This window comes from Mesoplodon bidens (genome assembly GCF_964165515.1).
Source record: "Mesoplodon bidens genome assembly, chromosome: 6".
Lineage (NCBI taxonomy): Eukaryota > Metazoa > Chordata > Mammalia > Artiodactyla > Ziphiidae > Mesoplodon > Mesoplodon bidens.
The window spans coordinates 77,849,175-77,876,244 of NC_138162.1; the positions used below are offsets into that span (position 1 = coordinate 77,849,175).

Sequence of the window (27,070 nt, forward strand, 5' to 3'; positions counted from 1 at the left end):
TCCAACCCAATCTCCCCCAACCCCAGCCAGAGGCATCAGTTTAAATTTCCTCTTGCTAATTTCCTATTTAAAACCCTTCCATGCTTAAAAAAACTTTTTTTCTTAATAAAAACTTCAGTGTATTTCCTAGTACGCAAAATCCTAACTTCGCTTCTGAGTCCCTGTGTCATGTGGCCTCTCTTTCCCTCGCCGTGACTTTTCTCACACCCATTCCATGCTCTACCCTACCCTCAAGCCTCCAGCAGCTCTGAGCGCCCTGCAGTTACCCCTAACATTCCAGGCTGCCTCTACATCTGTACATGTTCTTGTCCCTTTGCCTGTAGTGATCTCCATCCTTCCCCTGGTCTTCCTTCACATCTCAGCTCAGATGATGCTTCCTTCACAGCAGTTAGCATACTCTGCTATAGTAAGCTGTTGTTGTATCTCCCCCACTTGACTTTGAGTTCCTGAAAAGTAGGGGCTGTGTGTGGTTCTCATATATATATTCCCAGAAGCTAGCACATTTCCTGGCACATTGTAGGCCCTCGATCATTATTTGATGAATAATTGAATGAATGAATGGACTTTTCATCTACTACCAGCTTTTCAAAGGGTAGCCATTTAATTAGTAAAGTTGACACTTTAAAATACAACTTCCAGATCCTTTATCAACTATGATTAAGTTAAAGCCCTTAATTCCTACAGTCATACTTTCCTTTTTTTCTGATTGTGAAAGTAATACATGTTTATTATAGAAAGTTCAGGGGAAAAAATACAGATTGAATTACAATAATGAAAATGCATTACCCAGAGAAAGTCACAGTTTAAACTTCGGAATATAAATTTCCAACTGTTTCACAAAGCACATACACACACATTCACACACCCCTTCTGTTGTGATTTTATTTTAAAAAATAGTTTATTACTCATGTTAACTAAGTTTTACTGCAGCAATAAATTAACTCTGGATTCTCAGTGGCTTAATAAAACAAAGATTATTCCTTGTTCAGACTTTCCCAGCACAGGTTGGCAAGGGGCTCTGTTCTACTCAGCCATTCAACGACAGGCATACTTTTTTTGTATGTGAAAATTTCCCCTCCCCACCCCTACCCCCAAGAAAACAGTACTTGGTCTTCAAGTTTCTTTTTTTTAATCAATTTTTTTAGCCTTCTTAAATCTGTTATCCCACCCCAGAATTGAGTCATGCTGTCAATGTAATAATGTTTGCAAAATCCTATAGTTCTTTCTGCAAATATTAGTCACCGTAATGTTGGAACCTCACTGAAATTCTCTACCCAGATAATGTGTCTAGAGTACTAAAACTTAGTTTCCTGAAAGGAATAGAATAGTACTGATACATTAATTAGTTAAAAATCAACTGTCCTAAAATTTCAGAACAATAGTTAATTCTTTCAACCAACATTTGAGCACCTATTATGTACTTAACACTATGCTAAGCATTAATAATATAGAAAGCTTTTTTTAAAAAAAAAATTAAATTCCCTAAGTAATTTCATGGTCTATTTTGGGTCAGGGATTGGAACATGTAAAAGATTTATAATGTAATAAAGCAGCTGTTAATAGAGTTTTTGTGTAGGCTACTGTAGGTACACAAAGAGAAATAAAACCAATCTTCCCAAAGAGAGCTTCACAGAGAAAAGAATATTTAAATTAAGTCCTGAAACTATAAGCCAGCATTTATTAGGAAGAGAGGCAAGAAGGGCATCTCAAGTAGAAGGAGCAGCATGTACAAAGGCCCTGGGGTAGGAATGAACATGGAGGTTCAGGGGATGGCAGATAGGTGAGCTGAAAAGCAGTCAAGGGTAGGAGCAGTGAGTAGCAGGATGTAGAGCTGGAGATGGACACACGATACCTGTCGCCATTATTTAGCCAAAGACAAATCCAAGAGTTTCTGTGAACAGAAGAAAGTAACCAGCGACCCAAACCATCCTTTGAGATTTTCCAGTCAAAACAATTCCCTGATTAGGTGCTCACCTCCTGGTGGCAGTAACTTTCCAAAGTCTCCACAGCCCAGCCAAGTCCAAACACAACAGCTCTAGGCTCTGGAGAAGAATGAGCTTGGCTCTTTGCTTGATGTTTTATATGTTCTCCAAAGACCACGCCCATTTCCTCCAAGTGATACAGTTATCAAACCTTAGGAAAGGTATAGGTGCACATGATTAGATTTTTACAGAGTTGAAAACACACCCTGATGCCAATGATTGATGTCAAACCTTTTGAAACCTACTTAATCCAATTGCCACAACCCAATCTCTGGTATAAAAAATAAAAAGTCACAACTTGAGTTCACATTTGTAATCCATGAAATCGTTGTTTGGAAAATAAATGATCTCCCCAAATATGAAAACAAACAAAAAAAAACAAGTCCCTGAGGTATTCAGTTTCTGCAAGATTCAAGTCCTTATCCATTGAATGAGGCTCAGATAATTCCTTTAAGGAAGATTGACCATTTAAGACAAAAGTAAAGGCTTTCTTTAGGTGCCATCTGGTCCTGGCAGGGGTTTGTTTTGGGGTCTTCTCTGCTCCTCTTTGTATGTGATGCTGATAATGAGCAAAGAGCTATTTCTTTGGGGGGCTCTTGGCCTTGGGTCCATGATAAGCCACAACAAGTACAGACAGTCCTCTGAGCATCTTCCCCTCATTCACTCTTCCATGATGCTGCCAACATTCTTCTGATCCTAGTTGTTTCTCAGTTTAGAGAATTAGCACTGACCTAAGAGCTATGGAATTCTCAAACCTTTTGGTCTCAGCGCCACCTTACCCTCTTAAAAATGACTGAGGACCCCAAAGAGCTTTTATTTATGTGGATTATAGCTGTCTATACTTAACCTATTAGAATTTTAAATTGAGGAAAATTTTAAATATTCATTCTTACAAGGTAACAATAAAAAAATTGCATGTTAACATACGTCAATATTAACAAAAAAGTAAAAAAATTCTAACAAAGTAATTATGAAAAATAATTACGTTTTCCAAAACAAATAATTGCATGGGGAAAGTGGCATTATTTTATATTTTTTCAAATCCCTGATTCTGGCTTTTGTTTGTTTGTTTGTTTTTTGCGGTACGCGGGCCTCTCACTGTTGTGGCCTCTCCCGTTGCGGAGCACAGCCTCCGGACGCGCAGGCCCAGCGGCCATGGCTCACGGGCCCAGCCGCTCCGCGGCATGTGGGATCTTCCCGGACCGGGGCACGAACCCGTGTTCCCTGCATCGGCAGGCGGACTCTCAACCACTGCGCCACCAGGGAAGCCCCCTAATTCTGGCTTAATAGAAGACATCCAGACTCTCTTGTATGCTTCTGAATTCAGTCTCTGTGGTGATACCACAGGTCATGTAGCATCTAGAAAACTCAGGAAAGAACGGGAGTGAGGAAGATAAATAATTTCTTAATATTGTTAAGAAAATAATTTTAACATCACAGACGTTCGAGGAGAATTTCAGGGATTCCTAGCAGTCCCTGAACCACATTTGAGATCCTCTGACTTAGAAATTTTAAAACGCGGTTGACCCTTGAACATCATAGGGGCATTAGGCGTGCCAAAGCACGACACAATGGAAAATTCACATGTAACTTAGAGTCGGCCCTCCACATGTGTGCTTCCTCAGCATCTGAGGATTCAACCAACCCCAGATCATGTGGGACTATAGCATTTGGTATTGAAAAAAATCCATATATGAGTGGGCCCACACAGTTCAAACCTGTGTTGTTCAAGTCAACTGTACTAGATTGAAAGGTGAGAGCTGAGAGTTTATGAAAGCTAGCAGATAGAATATTAAAGCCAAAGCCAGCGTATGCATAATTACTTCACACCTGTAAAGCAAATGTGACCACTCTTTTGATGGGATGAGGAGTTTAAAAAATGACACATTGGTCCACTTATTTGCCACTAAAATCCATCTGATCAGTTTTTAAACATTCGAAGTCTCCTCCCCTCAAAGAAAAACAAACTAGTTTTATCTTATTCCTGCCTCACTCTAACCAGAAAATAGAATGCCAAAGAGCTAGGAAATGAACCACCAGTTAAACAACTTCAAACAAAGACACCTGGGATTCCATGGTTTCTAGCTTTGTGACCTTGAGCAGGTCACAGTTTTTCTGCTCTGTTTCTGGACCTATAAAAGGGCCTACCTCCCTCTGAAGACCATCTGGATAGTTTGAGATAAGGAATGTGGATGCTGGCTTCCAAATTCTCAAGCCTTCTAAAATGTTATTGATTACGATTATGTTATTATGGTTATAAGACTGCTCACGGGACACATAAATCTTCCCTTCTCTTTCAGTGAAAGATTGCCGTCTATTCTTTCCTCATTTGTGTGTCCCAAAGTCCTTCTCCAATTAAGTTTTTGCAAGCTGCTGATGGGATGCCCCTGATGAGCAGTGTAATCTAAGCTCTGAGATTCCCAAGGCTGAACACAATCACTGTAATGCATCTGCTGTCAGGTTAGCCCTGTATGCAAACCTCCAAAGGAAGAGAGACACTGCTAACACCAAGTTCAGGGGAAAGCGTAAAGAGGCCTCAACCTCCCTCTCCCTCTACCCTCCAAGAAAATTCTCTAACAGTGTTAAGCAAGAAGAACGATTGCAGCATGGAGAAAATATACATGGGGATGGTCTGGCTGCAGCTGAAGCAGCTCCCACTGACATATCAGAAGTCAAGTTCCAGCCTTCAGTGAGCGTGATTGATGGTGAAGTACACTTGCCTTTGTTCAGGTTCCCAACACATTTCAGAAGTTATACAATGCTGTCTGGACAAAAATCAGGAGTGAATTATACATCTGAAGTAACCATGACCTAGAAAAGACCCAAAGGCAGGAAATTTCAGTGGAAAGTCACTGAAAGAAAAAAGCAACCAGAAGTAACTTGGCTAAATTGGGTAACATGAGTATAAGATTAAACATTGGCATGTTTAGAAATTCCCAGTCCCAAGTTAATAAAACTGGGGTCATGAGAATTCTCCTTACTTTACCATCTGCGCTTATCGACGCACTCAACCTCGTCCCAGCCCTAGAAAAACATTGCTTGGAGGAGGAAATATAATTCTTCAGCAGCATTTGAATTTCACCTCAAATAAGAATATATTTCAACATCTGGAGAGATATCTCAATCCAAATTTATTCTAAGCTATTCTAATTTAAGTCAAATCATTTTGGACAAATAAAATTGCCAAAACATAATATCATCTCCCTTTCCTCATGTATATAAAACAAAGCATCTTGCATCCTACTGAAATAATGACTAAAATCTTAATAAATCATGAGTAAAATTTTAATTTAATAAATAATATATTCATGTGGTTTTACAATAACTATAATTGTCTCTCCTTTTCCTTTTTCTAGCTTTGAAGGCCTCACCTTCTAAAAAACGGTGCAACTCCATTGCCGCCCTGAAGGCAACCTCACAGGAGATTGTGTCCTCAATTAGCCAGGAATGGAAGGATGAGAAGCGTGATTTGCTGACCGAAGGGCAAAGTTTTAGCAGCCTTGATGAAGAAGGTAAAGACATGGAACTTAGAAAAAGAAAAGATAAAAGTTCTTGTGATTTTACTTGTATAAGTAATGTAAACTCACAGTAGAAAAATGAGAAAGTACTTTCTCTAGGAAACAAAGTCTCTTAACTAATTTTTAAAATGATGTTTACAGTATGACACACTTAATGTAAAATTTTTATAACACATAAACAATACTGTATATAGTTTATGGTAAAAAAAATTTAAAACAGACTAAAATATTCAGAAACAAAGATCTATAATCCCACTACCTGAAGGTAACACATCTGAAGGTTTCAGTGTTTTTACTAGTAGACCTTGGTCTGGGCTTGTGTATATATATTTTTCAAACATATACATACATTATATACATAGACATACATACATACACAATGTAACAGTGAATTACCAATTTATTTAGGTCCTCTTTAATGAGTTTAATAAAAGTTTTATAATTTTCTCCTGGCATGTCATATATTCCTACCTTTTGTTAGATTTATTTCTCAAATGGTTATAGAGATAAAGACATAGATACGTATTTTCTGTCTTTTCAGGTAATGTATATATATATATATTTTTTTTAATGACAAAAATGATTTAATGGAGTGTCTGGGGTTTCTGACAAATACCAACCTAAAAGGCCAAACAAAGAGTCATTCCCAAGAGCATCAACTTTGCAGGTTACCCTCGATTAATTTCATCAACTGCCCATCAGAAATCTGTTGCAAAGGCTCTGATGGCAGATCACCATTTGGGCAGACCTTTGGAAAGAAAGCCTCCCGTTTGCTCTGGCTCAATTTCTGCCTGCATCAGGGAACTACAGAAGTTAAATCTGCACTCAGTAAGAAAGGGCGTGTCTGAATCTCAGTGATACTTGAGTGTCTGAGAGAAACTCTGTTCTCTATTTCTATTTCACAAAGGACCCATAGTGCATGAAGCTGACAAAGCAGTGATTAAGGCTGAGCTTCCTATAGCCTCAAACAGTATTGCTTAAATTGGGGATTTGGGGAGGCCACCAAAATCCCACCCAAGTGTTGACCTTTGGCAGAGTTTCTCTTCAGCACCACCCTCTTCTCTTTTTCTCTGGTGCTGGGGAAGGAGTCTTGGGCTTAGAATGATCTGACATACGTTTATTGAGTGCCTACTATGTGCCAGGCACAGTTTTAGGATCTTGAAATTTGGCTTCAAATCCAAGATCCACCAGTCCTAGCTATGGACCTAGCTGTGGACCCTTAATATCTGAGCATTGCTTTCCTCATCAGTAACTGGGGCTAATTGTGCTACCTTCTTCATGGGGATATTTTGATAATTCACGTGGTTAATATACAGCATAGAACCTGTCACAAAGTAGGTGGTCAATAAGTGTTGCATTTAATAGGATCTGTTTCCAATACCCCTGGAAAACTCCTCTCACGTTGGCACCTTTCGAGACTATTCAAAGCTGCCCCATCCAGGTGCTCCATATTCTGAGACAATCCAACCACTATCAAACTTTTGCATTAAAGAACATTCTGGAAAACGAATACAATACAGTGTTAGTATTACTTAAAGAATGGCTTAATAGGGTACCTTCCCAGAAATGTTTAGGTTTAAACTCCACTCATCTTTTTTTTTTTAACATCTTTATTGGAGTATAATTGCTTTACAATGGTGTGTTAGTTTCTGCTTTATTACAAAGTGAATCAGCCATACATATACATAAATCACCGTATGTCCTCCCTCTTGCGTATTCCTCCAACCCTCCCTATTCCACCCCTCTAGGTGGTCACAAAGCACCAAGCTGATCTCCCTGTGCTATGTGGCTGCTTCCACTAGCTAGCTATTTTACATTTGGTAGTGTATATATGTCCATGCCACTCTCTCACTTTGTCCCAGCTTACCCTTCCCCCTCCCCATGTCCTCAAGTCCATTCTCTATGTCTGCGTCTTTATTCCTGTTCTGCCACTAGGTTCTTCTGAACCTTTTTTTTTTTTCTAGATTCCATATATATGTGCTAGCATACGGTATTTGTTTTTCTCTTTCTGACTTATTTCACTCTGTAGGACAGACTCTACGTCCATCCACCTCACTACAAATAACTCAATTTCATTTCTTTTTATGGCTGAGTAATATTCCATTGTATATATGTGCCACATCTTCTTTGTCCATTCATCTGTCGATGGACACTTAGGTTGCTTCCATGTCCTGTCTACTGTAAATGGTCCTGCAGTGAACACTGTGGTACATGACTCTTTTTGAATTCTGGTTTTCTCAGGGTATATGCTCAGTAGTGGGATTGCTGGGTCATATGGTAGTTCTATTTTTAGATTTTTAAGGAATGTCCATACTGTTCTCCATAGTGGCTGTATCAAATTTACATTCCCACCAACAGTGCAAGAGGGTTCCCTTTTCTCCACATCCTCTCCAGCATTAATTGTTTGCAGACTTTTGATGATGGCCATTCTGACTGGTGTGAGGTGATACCTCATTGTAGTTTTGATTTGCATTTCTTTAATGATTAGTGATGTTTAGCATTCTTTCATGTATTTGTTGGCAATCAGTATATCTTCTTGGAAGAAATGTCTATTTAGGTCTTCTGCCCATTTTTGGATTGGGTTTTTTGGGGTTTTTTTGATATGGAGCTACATGAGCTGCTTGTAAATTTTGGAGATTAATCCTTTGTCAGTTGCTTCATTGGCAAATTTTTTCTCCCATTCTGAGGGTTGTCTTTTTGTCTTGTTTATGGTTTCCTTTGCTGTGCAAGAGCTTTTAAGTTTCTTTAGGTTCCATTTGTTTATCTTTGTTTTTATTTCCATTTCTCTAGGAGGTGGGTCAAAAAGGATCTTGCTGTGATTTATGTCATAGAGTGTTCTGCCTATGTTTTCCTTTAAGAGTTTTATAGTGTCTGCCCTTACACTTAGGTCTTTACTCCATTTTGAGTTTATTTTAGTGTATGGTGTTAGGGAGTGTTCTAATTTCATTCTTTTACATGTAGCTGTCCAGTTTTCCCAGCATCACTTATTAAAGAAGCTATCTTTTCTCCATTGTATATTCTTGCTTCCTTTATCAAAAATAAGGTGACCATATGTGCGTGGGTTTATCTCTGGGCTTTCTATCCTGTTCCATTGATCTATATTTCTGTTTTTGTGCCAGTACTGTACTGTCTTGATTACTGTAGCTTTGTAGTATAGTTGGAAGTCCAGGAGCCTGATTCCTCCAGCTCCATTTTTCTTTCTCATGATTGCTTTGGCTATTCGGGGTCTTTTGTGTTTCCATACAAATTGTGAACTTTTTTGTTCTAGTTCTATGAAAAATGCCATTGATAGTTTGATAGGGATCGCTTTGAATGTGTAGATTGCTTTGGGTAGTATAGTCATTTTCACAATGTTGATTCTTCCAATCCAAGAACATGGTGACCTCTCCATCTATTTGTATCATCTTTAATTTCTTTCATCAGTGTCCTGTAGTTGTCTGCATACAGGTCTTTGGTCTCCTTAGGTAGGTTTATTCCTAGGTATTTTATTCTTTTCGTTGCTATGGTAAATGGGAGTGTTTCCTTAATTTCTCCTTCAGATTTTTCATCATTAGTGTATAGGAATGCAAGAGATTTCTGTGCATTAATTTTGTATCCTGCTACTTTACCAAATCCATTGATTAACCCTAGTGGTTTTCTGGTGGCATATTTAGGATTCTCTATGTATAATATCATGTCATCTGTAAACAGTGACGGCTTTACTTCTGCTTTTCTGATTTGGATTCCTTTTATTTCTTTCTCATCTCTGATTGCTGTGGCTAAAACTTCCAAAACTATGTTGAATAGTAGTGGTGAGAGTGGACAACCTTGTCTTGTTCCTGATCTTAGTGTAAATGCTTTCAGTTTTTCACCATTGAGTTTTTCACCATTGAGAACAATGTTAGCTGTGCATTTGTCAAATATGGCCTTTATTATGTTGAGGTAACTTCCTTCTATGCCTACTTTCTAGAGGGTTTTTATCATAAATGGGTGTTGAATTTTGTCGAAAGCTTTCTCTGCATCTATTGAGTTGATCATATGGTTTTTCTCCTTCAATTTGTTAATATGGTTTAATCACATTGATTGATTTGCATTTACTGAAGAATCTTTGCATCCCTGAGATAAACCCCACTTGATCATGGTGTATGATCCTTTTAATCTGCTGTTAGATTCTGTTTGCTAGTATTTTGTTGAGGATTTTTGCATCTATGTTCATCAGGGATATTGACCTGTAGTTTTCTTTCTCTGTGACATCTTTGCCTGATTTAGCTATCAGGGTGATGGTGGCCTCGTGGAATGAGTTTGGGAGTGTTCCTCCCTCTGCTATATTTTGGAAGAGTTTGAGAAGGATAGGTATTAGCTCTTCTCTAAATGTTTGATAGTATTCACCTATAAAGCCATCTGGTCCTGGGCTTTTGTTTGTTGGAAGATTTTTAATCACAGTCTCAATTTCAGTACTTGGTACTTGGTCTGTTTATATTTTCTATTTTTTCCTGGTTCAGTCTCAGAAGGTTGTGCCTTTCTAAGAATTTGTCCATTTCTTCCAGGTTGTCCATTTTATTGGCCTATAGTTGCTTGTAGTAATCTCTCATGATCCTTTGTATTTCTGCAGTGGCAGTTGTTACTTCTCCTTTTTCATTTCTAATTCTGTTGATTTGAGTCTTCTCCCTTTTTTTCTTGATTAGTCTGGCTAATGGTTTATCAATTTTGTTTATCTTCTTAAAGAACCAGCTTTTAGTTTTATTGATCTTTGCTATTGTTTCCTTCTTTTCTTTTCATTTATTTCTGATCTGATCATTATGATTTCTTTCCTTCTGCTAACTTTGGGGGTTTTTTATTCTTCTTTCTCTAATTGTTTAAGATCTAAGGTTAGGTTATTTATTTGAGATGTTTCTTGTTTCCTGAGGTAGGATTGTATTGCTATAAACTTCCCTCTTAGAACTGCTTTTGCTGCATCCAATAGGTTTTGGGTCATCGTGTTTTCATTCTCATTTGTTTCTAGGTATTTTTTGATTTCCTCTTTGATTTCTTCAGTGATCTCTTGGTTATTTAGTAGTATACTGTTTAGCCTCCATGTGTTTGTATTTTTTACAGATTTTTTTCCTGTAATTGCTATCTAGTCTCATAGCGTTGTGGTCAGAAAATATTCTTGATACGATTTCAATTTTCTTAAATTTACCAATGCTTGATTTGTGACCCAAGATATGATCTATCCTGGAGAATGTTCCATGAGCACTTGAGAAGAAAGTGTATTCTGTGTAGAGAATGGACTTGGGAACACGGGGAGGAGGAAGGGTAAGCTGGGACGGAGAGAGTGGCATGGACCTATATATACTAACAAATGTAAAATAGATAGCTAGGGGGAAGCAGCTGCATAACACAAGGAGATCAGCTCGGTGCTTTGTGAGCACAGGGGTGGGATAGGGAGGGTGGGAGGGAGACTCAACGGGGAGGAGATATGAGGATATATGTATATGTAAAGCTGATTCACTTTGTTATAAAGCAGAAACTAACACACCATTGTAAAGCAGTTATACTCCAATAAAGATGTTAAAAAGAAAAAAGTAAAAGAGAGTGCATTCTGTTGTTTTTGGATGGAATGTCCCATTAATATCAGTTAAGTCCATCTTGTTTAATGTGTCATTTAAAGCTTGTTTTTCCTTATTTATTTTCATTTGGGATGATCTGTCCATTGGTGAAAATGGAGTGTTAACGTCCCCTACTATGATTGTGTTATTGTCGACTTCTGCTTTTATGGCTGTTAGCATTTGCCTTATGTATTGAGGTGCTCCTATGTTGGCTGCATAGATATTTACAATTGTTATATCTTCTTCTTGGATTGATCCCTTGATCATTATGTAGTGTCCTTTTTCGTCTCTTGTAATAGTCTTTATTTTAAAATCTATATTGTCTGATATGAGAATTGCTACTCCAGCTTCTTTTGATTTCCATTTGCATGGAATATCTTTTTCTGTCCCCTCACTTTCAGTCTGAATGTGTCCCTACGTCTGAAGTGGGTCTCTTGCATATATACGGGTCTTGATGTTTTATCCATTCAGCCAGTCTGTGTCTTGGTTGGAGCATTTAATCCATTTACATTTAAGGTAATTATTGATATGTATGTTCCTATTACCATTTTCTGAATTGTTTTGCATTTGTTATTGTAGGTCTTTTCCTTCTCTTTCTTACCTGCCTAGAGAAGTTCCTGTAGCATTTGTGGTAAAGCTGGTTTGGTAGTGCTGAATTCTCTTAGCTTTTGCTTGTCTGTAAAGATTTTAATTTCTCCATTGAATCTGAATGAGATCCTTGCTGGGTAGAGTAATCTTGGTTGTTGGTTTTTCCCTTTCATGACTTTAAATATGCCCTTTCACTCCCTTCTGTCTTGCAGAGTTTCTGCTGAAAGATCACCTGTTACCTTATGGGGATTCCTTTGTATGTTATTTGTTGTTTTTCCCTCACTGCTTTTTAATATTTTTTCTTTGTATTTAATTTTTGAAAGTTTGATTAATATGTGTCTTGGCATGTTTCTCCTTGGATTTATCCTGTATGGGACTCTCTGTGCTACCTGGACTTGTTTAAGTATTTCCTTTCCCATATTAGGGAAGTTTTCAACTATAATCTCTTCGAATATTTTCTCAGTCCCTTTCTTTTTCTCTTCTTCTTCTGGGACCCCTATAATTCGAATGTTGGTGTGTTTAATGTTGTCCCAGAGGTCTCTGAGACTGTCCTCAATTCTTTTTTCTTTATTCTGCTCTTCAGTAGTTATTTCCACTATTTTATCTTCCAGGTCACTTATCCATTCTTCTGCCTCAGTTATTCTGCTATTGATCCCTTCCAGAGAATTTTTAATTCCATTTATTGTGTTGTTCATCATTGTTTGTTTGCTCTTTAGCTCTTTTAGGCCCTTGTTAAACGTTTCTTATATTTTCTTTATTCTATTTCCAAGATTTTGTATCATCTTTACTATCATTATTCTGAATTGTTTTGCAGGTAGACTGCCTATTTCCTCTTCATTTGTTTGGTCTGGTGGGTTTTTACCTTGCTCCTTCATCTGCTGTGTGTTTCTCTGTCTTCTCATTTTGCTTCACTTACTTCGTTTGGGGTCTCCTTTTCACAGGCTTCAGGTTCATAGTTCCTGTTGTTTTTCGTGTCTGTACCCATTGACTAAGGTTCGTTCAGTGGGTTGTGTAGGCTTCCTGGTGGAGGGGACTGGTCCCTGTGTTGTGGTGGGTGAGGCTGGATCTTGTCTTTCTGGTGGGTAGGACCACGTCCAGTGGTGTGTTTTGGGGTGTCTGTGACCTTATTATGATTTTAGGCAGCCTCTCTGCTAATGGGTGGGGTTGTGTTCCTGTCTTGCTAGGTTGGAATAGGGTGTCCAGCACTTTAGCTTGCTGGTCGTTGAGTGGAGCTGGGTCTTAGCGTTGAGATGGAGATCTCTGGGAGAGCTTTCGCAGCTTGATATTACGTACAGCAGGGAGGTCTCTGGTGGACCAGTGTACTGAACTTGGCTCTCCCATCTCAGAGGCACAGGCCTGACACCTGGCCAGAACACCAAGACCCTGTCAGCCACATGGCTCAGAAGAAAAGGGAGAAGAAAAGAAAGAAAGAAAAAAATAATAAAATAAAGTTATTAAAATAAAAAATTTAAAAATTATTAAAAATTAAAAAATTAAACAGTAATTAAAAAAAAAGAAAATAAATAGAGGAGCAACCAAACCGAAAAACAAATCCACCAATGATAACAAGCGCTAAAAAGTATACTAAAAAAAAAAAAAAAAAAGACAGACAGAATCATAGGACAAATGGTAAAAGCAAAGCTATACAGACAAAATCACAGAAAGATGCATACACATACACACTCACAAAAAGAGAAAAAGGAAAAATATATGTATATCTATATTAAGAAAAAAAAGGAGGAGAGCAACCAAATCAATAAAAAAAAATCTACCAGTGATAATAAACTCTAAATACTAAACTAAGATAAACATAAAACCAGAAACAAAGTAGTTGCAGAAAGCAAACCCCAAGTCTACAGTTGCTCCCAAAATCCAGTGCCTTGATTTTGGGATGATTCGTTGTCTATTCAGGTATTCCAGTGATGCAGGGTACATCAAGTTGATTTTGGAGATTTAATCCATTGCTCCTGACACTGCTGGGGAAATTTATCTTTCTCTTCCTTCTTCGCACAGCTCCTGGGGTTCAGCTTTGGATATGGGCCCGCCTCTGCATGTAGGTTGCCTGAGGGCGTCTGTTCTTCACTCAGACAGGGCGGGGTTAAAGGAGCAGCTGTTTTGGGGGCTCTGGCTCACTCAGGTCTGTGGGGAGGGAGAGGTACAGATGCAGGGCGAGCCTGCGGCAGAAGAGGCCGGCGTGACGTTGCACCAGCCTGAGGCGCACCATGTGTTCTCCCAGGGAAGTTGTCCTTGGATCACGGGACCCTGGCAGTGACGGGCTGCACAGGCTCCCAGGAGGGGAGGTGTGGATAGTGACCTGTGCTTGCACACAGGCTTCTTGGTGGCTCCAGCAGCAGCCTTAGCATGTCATGCCCGTCTCTGGGGTCCACATTGATAGCTGCAGCTCATGCCCATCTCTGGAGCTCGTTTAGGCGGTGCTCTGAATCCCCTCTACTCGCGCACCCCGAAACAATGGTCTCTTGCCTCTTAGGCAGGTCCAGACTTTTTCCCGGACTCCCTCCCGGCTAGCCGTGGTGCACTAGCCCCCTTCAGGCTGTGTTCACGCAGCCAACCCAGTCCTCTCCCTGCGCTTCAACCAAAGCCCAAGCCTCAGCTCCCAGCCCCGCCCGCCCCAGCGGCTGAGTAGACAAGCCTCTCGGGCTGGTGAGTGCTGGTCGGCACCGATCCTCTGTGCGGGAATCTCTCCGCTTTGTCCTCCGCACCCCTGTGGCTGTGCTCTCGTCCGCAGCTCCGAAGCTTCCCCCGCCCACCCCTCATCTCCGCCAGTGAAGGGGCTTCCTAGTGTGTGGAAACCTTTCCTCCTTCACAGCTCCCTCCCACTGGTGCAGGTCCCATCCCTATTCTTTTGTCTCTGTTTTTCCTTTTTTCTTTAGCCCTATCCAGGTACGTGGGGAGTTTCTTTTCTTTGGGGAAGTCTGAGGTCTTCTGCCAGCATTCAGTAGGTGTTGTGTAGGAGTTGTTCCACATGTAGACGTATTTCTGATGTATTTGTGGGGAGGAAAGTGATCTCCATGTTTTACTCCTCCACCATCTTAAAGGTCTCTCCCCAGGTAGTATATTTTTAAGGTTTGGTTTTTCTGGCTGTTTGTTGCTACTGCATAGACCTCACTTCTTTTTTTCTTTCTTTCTTACTTGCTAAGTAGGACTTCTGGTAGAATGATGAACAGAAGTAGTGATTGTGGGCGGCCTTGCCTCATCCTGATTTTAAAGGGAATGCTTCTAATGTTTCACTGCTGAGAAAGAATTTTGCTGTATTTGATGCCCATAATCAAGTCAAGGAAGTTTCTTTTTATTCCTAGTTTCTAAAGTTTTTATCAGGAATGAGTGTTGCATTTTATCAAATATTTTTCTCTATCGAGTTGATCATTTGGATTTTCTCTTCTAATCCTATAAGAGGAAATGACATTTTAGATTTTATTATCAGTATATTCTTTTGGGAATGCCAGCATTTCCCAAAATTTTCTTTTATTTCCTGTAGAAGATTAGATCTCTTCTGGGATTTTCTTTTCCTCAATCTTTAGAATAGTGTGTTCATCCTTTTCCCTTCTGCAGCACTTATCCATATCTGCCATGTTGGGTTTCTTTCTCATCTTATAAACCAACTTTTATGCAGATTTAGTGATTTCAGCTAGAGTTACTGAATTGCCCTTGCTCCTCTCTCTGAGTTGATGGCTCCAGTTTCTGACAGGCATCCACCTCTTTCCCTAAACGTCCCTGCATTGGCATCTCCCTACCACACTGCCTAATTTTCTAGGATAAACTTATTTTTAAACTGTGATAGTTAAACTTTCAAATAGTGTGCTCATTATGACTTCTATCGGCTATACCTCAATAAAAATGTATGTATTGCTTCTAAAGTTTAAGCCGTGAGTCCGGTTGTTAATCTTAGGGATAAGTATAATAAATACACTACACAGCATCTAGAAAATCTGGAAACATAGGAAGCAGTGCACAAATTATGCTTTTTTCAACTGAACTATTGGACCCATTGCTTTAGATCTAAAGGTACTTCACCAGAAAAAGTCTCTTAAGTTTGAAGAAAAACCTATTGAGCATATTCTTTGAAACTGTTAACGTACTATTTTTAAATGAGTTTATCTTGATAATTCTCTGCATCTACAAAGTTTGCTGCAAGGTTCGGCCTTTCCATAATGCTCTATACTTGGGGACTTCCCCTTTCGTAATGCACCAAGTCATTACCAAATTTCCCTCCAGTTTTTAATCATTTGTTTTCTATCATTCTCAGTATGTCTGGGTTGTATTAGTTTTCTTTTGCCATGTGACAAATTATCAGAAAGTTAGTTAGCAGCTTATTATAACTTCCATTTATTAGCTCACAGTTCTATAAGTCAGAGACTAGCAAGGCTTACCTGGGTTCTCCAACACAGCTTTTCAGGGTCTCAAAAACTGGGATCAAGGTGTCAGCTGGCTGAGTTCTCATCTGGAGTTTCTGGAGAAGAATCCTCCTCCAAGCTCATCCTGTTGTTGGCAGAATTCACTTCCTTGCAGTTGTAGAGCTGAAGTCCCATGTCATTGCTGTCTAACAGCTGTGGGCCAGGCTCAGCCCCTAGAGAGCATCCTCATTCCTTGCCATGCAGCCCCCCTCCATCTTCAGACGGAGAATTTCTTGCAGGTCAATCCCCCCTTACACTTGGAATCTCTGCCATCACCATCTCTGACCTCTAGACACAAATTTAAAGGGCTCACATGACTAGTCCAGGCTCACCTGAATAATCTTCCCTTTGACTAACTCAGAGTTAACTGATTAGTGGCCTTAATTACATCTGCAAGATTCCTTTTGCCACATAAGATAATCACAGGAGTAATATCTCATCATTCTCACAGCTTCCACCCACACTCAAAGGGAGATTATACAAGGGTACAGGTCATTGAGAGTCATCCTAGGATTCTGCCCACCACACTAGTTATTTTAAAAAACTGAAGAGTGGGCTTCCCTGGTGGCGCAGTGGTTGAGAGTCCGCCTGCCGATGCAGGGGACACGGGTTCGTGCCCCGGTCTGGGAGGATCCCACATGCCGCGGAGCGGCTGGGCCCGTGAGCCGTGGCTGCTGGGCCTGCGCGTCCGGAGCCTGTGCTCTGCAAGGGGAGAGGCCACGACAGTGAGAGGCCCGCCTACCGCAAAAAATAAAAAAAAAAAAAAAAAAAAAAAAAAAACTGAAGAGTATGGGCACATAAGGAAACAGTTCTCTACTTCAAAGAACTGCTCCTAAGGGTCAGCTACCCAGTGTTTGGGTGCTGTCTGACCTGGGCCCAAGTCACTGGACAGGTAGTGTTTTTCTGTATTCTGTCACTCAGCGAGCCTCTGGTTTATGAAATCAGGCTGAGGATGCCCAAGACCTGAGTCTGCATTAGCTGTTCTCAGTCTAGCTCTATCCGCCTTATATTTAGTAGTGATTCATTGGAATCTGATGTGAGGTTATTTTTCAGATTCAGTTTTCTATGTTACTGAGAGTTTTCATATTTTTCTCTGTATTTAATGAGAAGGTGGGATCAAGTATATTGAAGATTGCTAGCCAACTGTCGTATGGAAGCCTTTCTGACTTTTGCATGTTGAGCATGTTGTCACTTGTGTTTTTATATGATTATCATCTGTTATTCATCATGGCAGTTCTTTATTTTGATCTGAATCAGATGCAGAGCTGCACCATCTCATACATTTTAATGTGTGTCTGGATTCCTAGTCCAGAGTCCAGACCTTCTGTGCTTGCCCCCTTCTCCCTCCACGCCTCGCCCCACCTCTCCATCTATTTCCCTCCAAGTCCAAAATCCAAACGTCACACTCACATGATAGTGCCTATTAGGATCAATCTCCATTCGTTCACTCCCTGACAGTACACAATTTTGAGCCTATTGTGCCTATAAAGGAATACCAGAAACACCGTAAAGTTATATTGTATTTATTATCATCTGTTTTAGTTTAGTTTGGGGAAGTGATTGAAAAGAATCCACAGTACATGGGCTTCCCTGGTGGCGCAGTGGTTGAGAGTCCGCCTGCCGATGCAAAGGACACGGGTTCGTGCCCCAGTCCGGGAAGATCCCACATGCCGCGGAGCGGCTGGGCCTGTGAGCCGTGGCCACTGAGCCTGTGCGTCCGGAGCCTGTGCTCTGCAACAGGAGAGGCCACAACAGTGAGAGGCCCGCGTACCGCAAAAAAAAAGAATCCACAGTACAGCATGGTGACACGAGCTAATAATACTGGATTGCATGTTTGAAAGTTACTAAGAGAGGAGATCTTAAAAATGCTCATCACCAGAAAAAAATGCTGTAACTGTGGTGATAGGATGTTAACTCAACTTACTGTGATGATCAGTTCACAATATATACATAAATCTAATCACTACGTTGTATACCTTAAAACTAATACATTGTTATAGGTCAGCTGTAGTTCCATAAAATTATAAAATATCTCCACTGGTGAAAAATAAATCAGCTTGAGCCCAACTATAGAACTTTAAAGACAGGATTCATCCACAATGTTCCATCTCTGGGAACATGCATGTCTCTGTTTAAAGGAGTTCTGTTCTGTGTGGCTGGACCTTTCAACAAAATACTGTCTCTGACAAGCTGACCAATAATGAATGTGAATTTGTCCAAAGTTTAGGATAGGATGAGTAAAAATGATCCAGAAAAAAAAAAAAATCCAGATTGAACTCTCAAAAAAAAAAAAAAATCCACATAGAGAGAGTAGGCTGGGTCACTGCTCAGCCTTGACTGTTCCACTTTCCTGATGAGGGAGGGCTCCTGCATAAGTATTTTCATAGGTACGTACATTTTAAAGAAAAATAAGAGTTTTCTCATTTTTAAAAAGGCAGCCTTGCTGTTAGAATATAATGTCAAGAAGAGCTGTGGATAATATTCAAAGACGTGTATGGGCTCAAATAGGGTTAAGGTATAGCTGGCTGTTAGTCTGTGAAGCATTTGTTTCTTGGCTCTTAACAAGTCTGAGTTCTTAGATCTGCACTGAGAATCACAGATATGGGCATAGCCTCGGGAGAGGAAAGCAAGTTCACTGTCTGTTTATACATTTGCCAGTCATCCTTTTAATCTCTGTCGAATTATCTCCTTAAGCTCCTAGGAGTTTTTATGTCATCTTTCAAAACAGTAAATCACTTTATTAGGTTTTTAAAAGAACATTCATAATGGCATTCCCATAAGCCATTTTGTAAATTAATGCAATTTCCTTTCTGTTTTACCTGTTTGCAAGAAGCTATTTTACATTTCTGCTGTAGTTCAGAAGAGCACAGTTATTTCATAATTTAATTTGCAGCCTGATATGTAGAATGAATGCCTTTGACTCATTTAAATTATTATATACACTAAAGCAGCATTTCTTACCGAGATTCATGAGTGTTTGTTTTGCTTTTTCTCACCCAGCATTGGGATCCCGACACAGGCCAGACCTGGTGCCTAGCACTCCATCGCTGTTTGAAGCTGCTTCCTTGGCGACCACAATTTCATCTTCTTCCTTGTACGTCAATGAACATTATCCACACGACAGGACTACGCTTTATTCAAGCAGGTAATACTTAGTGCACTCAAACTACCAGTGGGCTATTACCACACTAACATCACAGCTAGCCAGTATCTCTGAATGAGAACAAGTCATCCCTAACAACCAGGTTGGGACCGTCGCCTGCCCTGTAACAGAAAGAGAGAAAATGCTGGATATTTACTGTGACAGGAGGGAAAACCCTCCTGATTTTTCTGTACAGTTAATCATTATGTCCTGTAGAAACTATGTACTTCACTCTGTGGAAGAAGATGAATCTTTCATCATTTTTATTTTAATAATCGTATGAGTGGATATTTTAAGCAAGCACTCCTGGTTAATATTTACACAAATAGTTACAAAGTATCTGAATATTTTCTTTCCGTATGAGTGACCTTAGTAACTACTGATAGATAGAATAACAGCCCCCGCAAATTGTCCACATCCTAATCCCTGGTATCTGTGACGCTGTTACCTTATATAGCAAAAGGGCCTTTTTTTTTTTAACATCTTTATTGAAGTATAATTGCTTTGCAATGTTGTGTTAGTTTCTGCTGCATATCAAAGTGAATCAGCTGTACGTATACATATATCCCCATATCCCCTCCCTCTCGCAACTCTCTCCCTCCCACCCTCCCTATCCCACCCCTCTAGGTGGTCACAAAGCACCGAGCTGATCTCCCTGTGCTATGCGGCTGCTTCCCACTAGCTATCTATTTTACATTTGGTAGTGTATATATGTCCATGCCACTCTCTCACTTTGTCCCAGTTTACCCTTCCCCCTCCCCATGTCCTCAAGTCCATTCTCTATGTCTGCATCTTTATTCCTGTCCTTCCCCTAGGTTCTTCAGAACCATATATATATATATATATATATATTTTTTTTTTAGATTCCATATATATGTGTTAACATACGGTATTTGTTTTTATCTTTCTGACTTGCTTCACTCTGTATGACAGACTCTAGGTCCATCCACCTCACTACAAATAACTCAGTTGCATTTCTTTTTATGGCTGAGTAATATTCCACTGTGTATATGTGCCACATCTTCTTTATCCATTCATCTGTCGATGGACCCTTAGGTTGTTTCCATGTCCTGGCTATTGTAAATAGAGCTGCAGTGAACATTGTGGTACATGACTCTTTTTGAATTATGGTTTTCTCAGGGTATATGCCCAGTAGTGGGATTGCTGGGTCATATGGTAGTTCTGTTTTTAGTTTTTTAAGGCACCTCCATAGTGGCTGTATCAACTTACATTCTCACCAACCATGCAAGAGGGTTCCCTTTTCTCCAAACCCTCTCCAGCATTTACTGTTTATAAATTTTCTGATGATGGCCATTCTGCCTGGTGTGAGATGATATCTCATTGTAGTTTTGATTTGCATTTCTCTAATGATTAGTGATGTTGAGCATGCTTTCATGTGTTTGTTGGCAGGTCTGTATATCTTCTTGGAAGAAATGTCTATTTAGGTCTTTTGCCCATTTTTGGATTGGGTTGTTTGTTTTTTTGATATGGAGCTGCATGAGCTGCTTGTAAATTTTGGAGATTAATCCTTTGTCAGTTGCTTCATTGGCAAATTTTTTCTCCCATTCTGAGGGTTGTGTTTTGTCTTGTTTATGGTTTCCTTTGCTGTGCAAAAGCTTTGAAGTTTCATTAGGTCCCATTTGTTTATTTTTGTTTTTATTTCCATTTCTCTAGGAGGTGGGTCAAAAAGGATCTTGCTGTGATTTATGTCATAGAGTGAGTGTTCTGCCTATGTTTTCCTCTAAGAGTTTGATAGTTTCTGGCCTTACATTTAGGTCTTTAATCCATTCTGAGTTTATTTTAGTGTATGGTGTTAGGGAGTGTTCTAATTTCATTCTTTTACATGTAGCTATCCAGTTTTCCAAGCACCACTTATTGAAGAGGCTGTCGCAAAAGGGCTTTGCCAGTATGACTGAGTTAAAGGTCTGGAGATGGGAGGAGTATCCTGAATTATGCAGATAGGCCCAATGTAATCACAGGGTCCTTGTCAGAGGAAGTCAGGAAGATTAGAGTCAGAGAAGGAGATGTGATGGCAGAAGCAGAGGTCAGAGAGAGAGAGATTTGAAGATGCTACACTGTTGGCTTTGAAGGTGGAGGATGGGGCATGAGTCAAGGAATGCAGGTAGAGTCTAAATGCCAAAACAGGCAAGGAAACAGATTCTCCCTTAGATCATCCACAAAGGAACACAGTTCTTCCAACCCCTTGAATTTTAGGACTTCTAACTGCCAGAGCTATAAAATAATAAATTGGTCTTATTTTAAGACATTAAGTTTATGACAGTTTGTCACAGCAGCAATAGGAAACTAATATAGGGACTCTCAAACATTTAAAGTGAATTTGAATATTGGGGAGGGGTACTGAAGTTTCTTAGATAGCAAGTTAATTTGTTATTTTTTTTTTTAACAAAATATTCTGAAACATTGGTTCTAGTAATAGAAAGTACCTCTACAAAGAGGTCACAACATTGTGGGATTAGCTATTTTTTCTATGTTTATATATGCACTTTTGTAACTAGCTTCAATTACAGGTCAGGGATAATTGTGTATATACATTCTCAAAAATTATCTGTTAAATGTTGAACTGGTTCTTGTCATAAGTCAGCTCTCAAGAATCAAGATCAAATTTGTGCAGGTGAAATGTTTTTTATACTGTAAGTCATTTCCCCCTCCACCCTAGCAACTTGGTTCACTTCCAGAAAGAGGACTCAATATGGTAGATTCATTTTTAATGTATGCATGTTTATAAATTCTAGCTTGGTCTTTTGGCAAGTTAAGTTTTGGTAGTTGGAGGTTCTAGAAATTCTCTTTTTGTTGCTGTTCCCTTCTCTCTTGGCTAGATACAGGTTAGGTGGTAGCAGGTGAGACAGCCCATCTAGGTCTAGAAAAGAAGAGCAAATGACAAGGTGAATCACAAATCTTGGCTAGGCTTCCGTTTGGATAGCCCTGCTGTAGGACCAACAAATAAGGCTCCATTGTAAATTATTCAACTCACCTGAACTGTAAAAGTAATTTGGTTAGCTTCCTCAAATTAGAAGAATTTAAAGTGACTTATACCTAAAATGAATGTGTACCTTGAATGTTCAAATTTGTTATGTAAATTTATCAAGCAACAGTTATTCCTATCTGTACGGTACAGCTGAAGGCTGTTGTTTTGCTCTCAAATATAAATAGCAGCTCGAAAGATGGCTGGAAAGTTGCAGGAAATGCTTTGCAAGGTCAAAACCAATTCTCATGTGAAGCTGCGGTGGTTTCTTACCATTTGCTACTGTTCTCATTATCAGGGCAGATAGTTGGATATGTATAAAATTATTTACTAGAATTTTTAGCACAAAAATAAAAGGGTTTTGTTTGTTTGTTTTTGGTGGCAGTGGTTTTGATTAAGTATTCAGTCTCTTGGCCAGAGGTATTCACCTCTTGGGTATTCATAAGGTTCCTTCAGGATCTGAATCAGAGTTCCTTCTGACTCCCAATCCTTTCTGGCCGGCTTGGGAGCAAGCTACCTCTGCATGCTCCAGGGCTATGGTATAACTCTTGGTACTTTTATTTATGCTGACAGTGGTTAACATGTATATTTAGCTGAGAAAAGCATCAGTGTTATCTATGATATTTCCGCCCCCCCCCCCTTTTTTTTGAAGAGAATTATTTGAAATAAATCTTCTGTGGCATTGTATCTCTAAATTGTGATTTGATATCTTATATTTTGCTATCCATCCCAGTTCAATTGCAAAAACAAGAAACCACTCTATCTTAAGCAGAAAGGGATTTGATACAGGGAATTCACAAAGTCTTTAAAAAGGCTTGGGGAGTGGGCTCTAGGCTGAACATCAGAAAACCATACCAGCTACACACCACTGGGCTGGCCCACCAGCAGCCTTTGTCACAATCAAGTGGGTGTCCTGCCAAAGGAATGCAAGCCAGAGAAAAGCATGTTGTGAACCTAGAATTTTCTTTTTTGGTAGAGTGCTATACAATTTATTTATTTACTTACTTACTTACTTATTTATTATGGTTATCTAGTTTATACATATTAGTGTATGTATATGTGAATCCCAATCTCCCAGTTCATCCACCACCACCCCCTGCCCTCTTTCCCCACTTGGTGTCCATACATTTGTTCTCTACATCTGTGTCTCTGTTTCTGCCTTGCAAACCAGTTCATCTATACCATTTTTCTAGATTCCACATATATGCGTTAATATACAATATTTGTTTTTCTCTTTCTGACTTAATTCACTCTGTATGACAGTCTCTAGGTCCATCTACGTCTCTACAAATGACCCAGTTTCGTTCCTTTTATGGATGAGTAATATTCCATTGTATATATGTACCACTTCTTCTTTATCCATTTGTCTGTCGATGGGCATTTAGGTTGCTTCCATGACCTGGCTATTGTAAATAGTGCTGCAGTGAACATTGGGGTGCATGTGTCTCTTTGAATTATGGTTTTCTCTGGGTATATGCCCAGTAGTGGGATTGCTGGGTCATATGGTAATTCTATTTTTAGTTTTTTAAGGAACCCCCATACTGTTTTCCATAGTGGCTGTATCAATTTACATTCCCAACACCAACAGTGCAAGAGGGTTCCCTTTTCTCCATACCCTCTCCAGCATTTGTTGTTTGTAGATTTTGTGATGATGCCCATTCTAACTGCTGTGAGGTAATACCTCATTGTAGTTTTGATTTGCATTTCTCTAATAATTAGTGATGTTGAGCATCTTTTCATGTGCCTCTTGGCCATCTGTATGTCTTCTTTGGAGAAATGTCTATTTAGGTCTTCTGCCCATTTTTTAATTTGGTTGTTTGTTTTTTTAATATTGAGCTGCATGAGCTGTTTATATATTTTGGAGAGTAATTCTTTGTCCATTGATTCATTTGCAAATATTTTTGCCCATTCTGAGGGTTGTCTATTCGTCTTCTTTATAGTTTCCTTTGCTGTGCAAAAGCTTTTAAGTTTCATTAGGTCCCATTTATTTATTTTTATTTTTATTTCCATTACTGTAGGAAGTGGGTAGAAAAGATCTTGCTGTGATTTATGTCAAAGAGTGTTCTTCCTCTGTTTTCCTCTAAGAGTTTTATAGTGCCCTGTCTTACATTTAGATCTTTAATCCATATTGAGTTTATTTTTGTGTATGGTGTTAAGGAATGTTGTGATTTCATTCTTTTACATGTAGCTCTCCAGTTTTCCCAGGACCACTTATTGAAGAGACTGTCATTTTCCATTTTGTATCCTTGCCTCCTTTGTCATAGATTAGTTGACCATAGGTGTGTGGGTTTATCTCTGGGCCTTCTATCCTGTTCCATTGATCTATATTTCTGTTTATGTGCCAGTACCATATTGTCTTGATTACTGTAGCTTTGTAGTATAGTCTGAAGTCAGGGAGTCTGATTCCTCCAGTTCCATTTTTTTTCTCTCAAGATTGCTTTGGTTATTCGGGGTCTTTTGTGTCTCCATACAAATTTTAAGATTTTTTGTTCTACTTCTATAAAAAATGCCATTGGTAATTTGATAGGTATTGCATTGAATCTGTAGATTGCTTTGGGTGGTATAGTCATTTTCACAATATTGATTCTTCCAATCCAAGAACATGGTGTATCTCTCCATCTATTTGTGTCATGTTTGCTTTCTTTCATCATCAGGCAAGTCTTTTGTCTCCTTAGGTATGTTTATTTCTAGATATTTTATTCTTTTTGTTGCCATGGTGAATGGGATTGTTTCCTTAATCTCTTATTCTGATCTTTCATTGTTAGTGTATAGGAATGCAAGAGATTTCTGAGCATTAATTTTGTACCTTGCAACTTTATTAAATTCGTTGATTAGCTCTAGTAGTTTTCTTGTGGCATCTTTAGGATTATCTATGCATAGTAACATGTCATCTGTGAACAGTGACAGTTTTACTTCTTCTTTTCCAATTTGCATTCCTTTTATTTCTTTTTATTCTCTGATTGCCATGGCTAGGACTTCCAAAACTATGTTGAATAATAGTGGCGAGAGTGGGCATCCTTGTCTTGTTCCTGATCTAAGAGGAAATGCTTTCAGTTTTTCACCATTGAGAATGTTAGCTGTGGGTTTGTCATATATGGCCTTTAGTATGTTGAGGTAGGTTCCCTCTATGCCCACTTTCTGGAGAGTGTTTATCATAAATCAGTGTTGAATTTTGTCAAAAGCTTTTTCTGTATCTATTTAAATGATCATATGATATTCATTCTTCAATTTGTTAATATGGTGTATCACATTGATTGATTTGCATATACTGAAGAATCTTTGCATCCCTGGGATAAATCCCACTTGATCATGGTGTGTGATCCTTTTCATGTGTTGTTGAATTCTGTTTGCTAGTATTTTGTTGAGGATTTTTGCATGTATATTCATCAGTGATATTGGTCTATAATTTTCTTTTTTTGTAGTATCTTTGTCTGGTTTTGGTGTCACGGTGATGCTGGCCTCATAGAATGAGGTGGGTGGTGTTCCTTCCTCTGCAATTTTTTGGAAGATTTTGAGAAGGATGGGTGTTAGCTCTTCTCTAAATGTTTGATAGACTTCACTTGTAAAGCCATCTGGTCCTGGACTTTTGTGTGTTGGAAGATTTTTGATCACAGTTTCAGTTTCATTACTTGTGATTGGTCTGTTCATATTTTCTGTTTCTTCCTGGTTCAGTCTTGGAAGCTTATACCTTTCTAAGGATTTGTCCATTTCTTCCAGGTTGTCCATTTTATTGGTATAGAGTTGCTTGTAGTAGTCTCTTAGGATGCTTTGTATTTCTGCGGTGTCCATTGTAACTTGTCATTTTTCATTTCTAATTTTATTGATTTGAGTCCTCTCCCTCTTTTTCTTGATGAGTCTGGCTAAAGGTTTGTTTGTTTGTTTGTTCTTTAATTCTTCTAGGTCTTTGTTAAACATTTCTTGCATCTTCTCGATCTTTGCCTTCATTCTTTTTCTGAGGTCCTGGATCATCTTCACTATCATTATTCTGAATTGTTTTTCTGGAAGTTTGCCTATCTCCACTTCATTTAGTTGTTTTTCTGGTGTTTTATCTTGTTCCTTCATCTGGTACGTAGTCTTATGCCTTTTCATTTTGTCTGTCTTTCGGTGAATGTGGTTTTCATTCCACAAGCTGCAGGATTGTAGTTCTTTTTGCTTCTGCTGTCTGCCCTCTGGAGTGAACCTAGAATGTTTTAAAAGAAACTAACATTTTAAAATCATATTGTTTCACTAAAATGGCCAGATCCTTTTGAAAAATCACTAGCTTTGGCACCACTTGGCTCCATTGCTTCCTGGCATTTATCTGCTGGAGGGGAGAAGCATGGACCCTCCAGGTCAGCAACCTCTGCTTTGTTCACCTCTGCTCTTGCCTGCCTGCTCCTGTGGGCATTTCTGCTTTTAGCCTTGATGTATAAGAGAAGCCAAAGACATGCCTTGGATCTTAATGACTGCCTTATGGAAATCATAAGGAAAAGGTGCGAAAAAGGCACAGACGTGCTAAAGAACCCTGAAGAGAAGTTATGGCAGGCGAACCCCTGGGAATCCATATCCCTACTTCCCTCCCCACCATACCCACCCCTAATTATTCAACAGGGAAACCTTACCAGCAAACTGAAAAGAAGTTGTCATATTTTGTTCCTATCATTTTTTCCTTTAGAGCCCTCCTAGTCCTACGTGGTGTCTCTTGAGGTAATACATAGACAATATTCTAAGTCTCATGTGGCCCACTAAGGTTTAAGACCTAATCCAGATAGCCTGGAAAGAAAAGTGATGTTATAATTCACATGTTAGGCTTTTCTCTTTCTTTATCTATGAATCATTTTTCTGTTAAGGCAGAGTGGTCTGTTTTCCCACTTCGCATTATACTAAACATATCTGCAC

General features: G+C 39.2%; 1 protein-coding gene across 2 annotated transcripts in view; it reads left to right on the plus strand.

Annotated features, from left to right (window-relative positions):
* The window catches only part of PIP5K1B (phosphatidylinositol-4-phosphate 5-kinase type 1 beta), a 327,228-nt gene that overhangs the window by 231,088 nt on the left and 69,070 nt on the right, over positions 1-27,070 (plus strand). For both annotated transcript variants that reach the window (XM_081238182.1, XM_081238181.1), the window contains exons 12-13: positions 5,339-5,494; positions 19,068-19,212. In XM_081238182.1, the coding sequence (XP_081094308.1) occupies positions 5,339-5,494; positions 19,068-19,212 (301 nt within the window). The remainder of the gene's footprint in view (positions 1-5,338; positions 5,495-19,067; positions 19,213-27,070) is intronic.